Here is a 3,196-nt window from a genome sequence, read left to right on the forward strand (position 1 = left end):
GCAGACTGCCCATATGTGGTACAGCAAGGAACATGCCAGGTACAGTCACGCTGGGGAGGAAAACTCTAGATGATGCTGGACGTCCTCCAGGGAGGGAGTGCAAGGCTGGGGTTCACATTTATATATAATTGTGTTTGGAGTAAAGGGTGCATAGAATAAAATATTAAGATTAGAATATAACTGGTGAAGGGCTAGCAGCCCACGGGAGTGTGCACCAGTTGAACATTCTTCCCATTCAAATCCATATCTTTGGCAAATGACAGAGATGGCAGATAGCCAGTCCAGGCCTGCTGTAACTTTCATTGATATGGTGCCTTCAAGGTCTTCCAAGGCAAAGGCAATCAGCCACAGCCAGTTGGTTGCCTCTAACAGATATCGTGCACCAGCTATTCACATTCCTGGTAAGGTGCTGTTGGCTTGTTGGCCATCAGATGGTGTAGAAGTCGTCATGAGACTCTTCATCCTCTTCTTTCCGATGGTCCTCCGGCTGGATATAATTGTCTTCTATGAAGCCATCTTCGTCATCTTGGTGGGGGATGGGTACCCCGGGTAGCTCGCTTTGCGAGTCGGCTGTCCACTCGTTCTCCGGCAAGGGATGATGGCGGTAGCTGCGGAAATACCGATGGAACAGCTTGCACCTGGCGGCAGCGGCTATTAGAAGAGACAGAGCGGCGGCGATGAGCACGAATCCCACCAGGTACGGCCAGCTTTTGCCCTGAGACACGGCCGGGGGTGAGGGAGAAGCTGAGGAAAAAAAGAAAATATCATTTGTAACATATTTGTAAATATTTGTAACATATAATTTTGTGGTGACAATTTATTCCAGTATATTGTAGAATTCCATCTGATATGAGAATCCTTTATTTTTCATAAAGCCATTTCTTGAAATACGATGTTTATTCTACTATGTATACAAGTTTACAAAGGCAACGTTCACTCAAAGTTGTATTCCACTATTAATATTCAACGTGATTTACAGCTATGGAGGGCAGACATGAGACTTTCTATCCATTAGCCCGACTCTCAACATCTAACACCTGACACTAGATCCTCATCCCAAACAACTATATCCAATCTCTGCTCCTTTCCCTTCATTTAACTCTTAATTCTAGCCCTTAGCCTAACAATTTAACTTTCTCCTGACTCTCAAACTAACAGCTAAAACCTAGCCCCAACCTACCTCAACCCTCAACCTAAGATCTACCCTACAAACTAACAGCTAAAACCTAGTCCCAACCTACCTCAACCCTCAACCTAAGAGCTATCCTACAAACTAACAGCTAAAACCTAGCCCCAACCTACCTCAACCCTCAACCTAAGATCTACCCTACAAACTAACAGCTAAAACCTAGCCCCAACCTACCTCAACCCTCAACCTAAGAGCTATCCTACAAACTAACAGCTAAAACCTAGCCCCAACCTACCTCAACCCTCAACCTAAGAGCTATCCTACAAACTAACAGCTAAAACCTAGCCCCAACCTACCTCAACCCTCAACCTAAGAGCTATCCTACAAACTAACAGCTAAAACCTAGCCCCAACCTACCTCAACCCTCAACCTAAGAGCTATCCTACAAACTAACATCTAACACCTAACCTCAGACCTTAGCCCCTGACACTTAATCTAACTCCTAACCCCCAACCTGATATCCAAACCCAAAACCTGGCTCTCAAACCACAACCCTGACTCAACAACTGACCCTCAACCCTAATATCTAATCCCAAACCCTCTCCTGACCCTCAACCCTAACATCCAACACCCAACCTCCAAACTATAACCCTGGCTCTAAATCTAGCACTTAAGTCTCAATCTACCATCTACAAACCTAACCCAAATCTCCAGCGTTTATCCTAAACCTAACCCCCGATCCTAGCAATTGATTTGTCAAATAATCTCAAAGTTTACCCCTGACCTTACACCTACTCTTGACAGTCAAACTAACATAAAATACCAAACCCTATCCTGACCTTCAACCAAACATCTACCATCTGACTTCTAAACCATTAACCTCAAGCTAAGCCTAGCATCTAACCCTCAATCTAGCTTCAAACGTAACCCCCAATCTCCAGCACTTATTCTCAACCTAACCTCTACCCTGGCCATCAGTCTACCAAATAATCCTAAAGCTTACCCCTGACCCTACACCTACCCTTGACAGTCAAACTAACATATAATGCCAAACCCTATCCTGACCCCCAACCAAACCTCTACCATCTAACTTCTAAACCATAATCCTGACTCTAAGCCTAGCATGTAACCCTCAACCAAACATTTACAACGCCAATCTCCAGCCCTTACCCTCAACCTAACGCCTAGCCCTCAGTCTAACAACTAATCTTAAAGCTTAGACCTGGCTCTACACCACACCCGTAAAAGTCAACCTAACATCTAACCCCGACCTTAATCCTGACCATGATCTAACCCCCAATACTATCCCTGCAAATAACTGTAATAATACTTTTCCCTGACAGCTCCATGGCAGCACATTGTGTGCTGCCATGGAGCTGTCAGGAAAGGAAAATTGCGGTAAGCATGGCAATACAATTTTCCTGTGTATCATAGTCTAAAACAAAATCAATGTCTTGATGTATTCATTCCTTAGATATTAGTGTTGAAATATTGAACTATGTAAAAAAACTGTTGCAAAAATGTGCTGAAATGTCTGCATTACACCCGAAGAAGAGGACACCTCGGTGGGGAATGACCTAAAACACTCATTTCAAAGAGTCTTGATTTCAATGACTGCTGTGCATGAGGACAGGGCAGAAACTGGTATCTGTAGCTGTGTGTCCTATGTAGGGTGTGTGCGCACTGTGACATTAAGAAAACCTTCTGTAAATGAACCTCGAAGTGACTGCAACATAAACAGAAAACAGGGTGGCTCAGGCATTTCACCTGCTGTTGGCAAACATTCATTTGACACCACTTCCTTCTTCCTGGAGGCTAAGAGAACCGTTTCATATCACAAATACAAATACTGGTTTCTGCTCGGCAAAACATTCGTTCCCGGTCCTCAAACAATGGAACGGGTGTAAACATTGAACTAGATTGTATCCGTCCATGAGTTAATATTTGAACATTATGGAAAGGCAGAAGAGCTTATTATCAATAGGAAGCCATGGGAGCTGTCAGTGGAGGACCTAGGGAACAAAGGGCCCTGGTGCAAGATTTTTTTCCCCGGGCACCTGCATCCCC

The 3,196-nt window shown here is 44.3% G+C and overlaps 1 protein-coding gene across 2 annotated transcripts in view; it reads right to left on the bottom strand.

The window, feature by feature from the left end:
* Positions 1 to 422: 422 nt before the first annotated feature.
* CUNH1orf210 (chromosome unknown C1orf210 homolog) overlaps positions 423 to 3,196 on the bottom strand; it is a 12,062-nt gene continuing 9,288 nt past the window's right edge. For both annotated transcript variants that reach the window (XM_018566606.1, XM_018566607.1), the window contains exon 5: positions 423 to 744. In XM_018566606.1, coding sequence (XP_018422108.1) covers positions 428 to 744 — 317 coding nt within the window. In that variant the 3' untranslated portion in view covers positions 423 to 427. The remainder of the gene's footprint in view (positions 745 to 3,196) is intronic.

The sequence above is a fragment of the Nanorana parkeri genome, unplaced genomic scaffold (assembly GCF_000935625.1).
Source record: "Nanorana parkeri isolate BGI_ZX_2015 unplaced genomic scaffold, ASM93562v1 scaffold962, whole genome shotgun sequence".
In the NCBI taxonomy this organism is placed as follows: Eukaryota; Metazoa; Chordata; class Amphibia; order Anura; family Dicroglossidae; genus Nanorana; species Nanorana parkeri.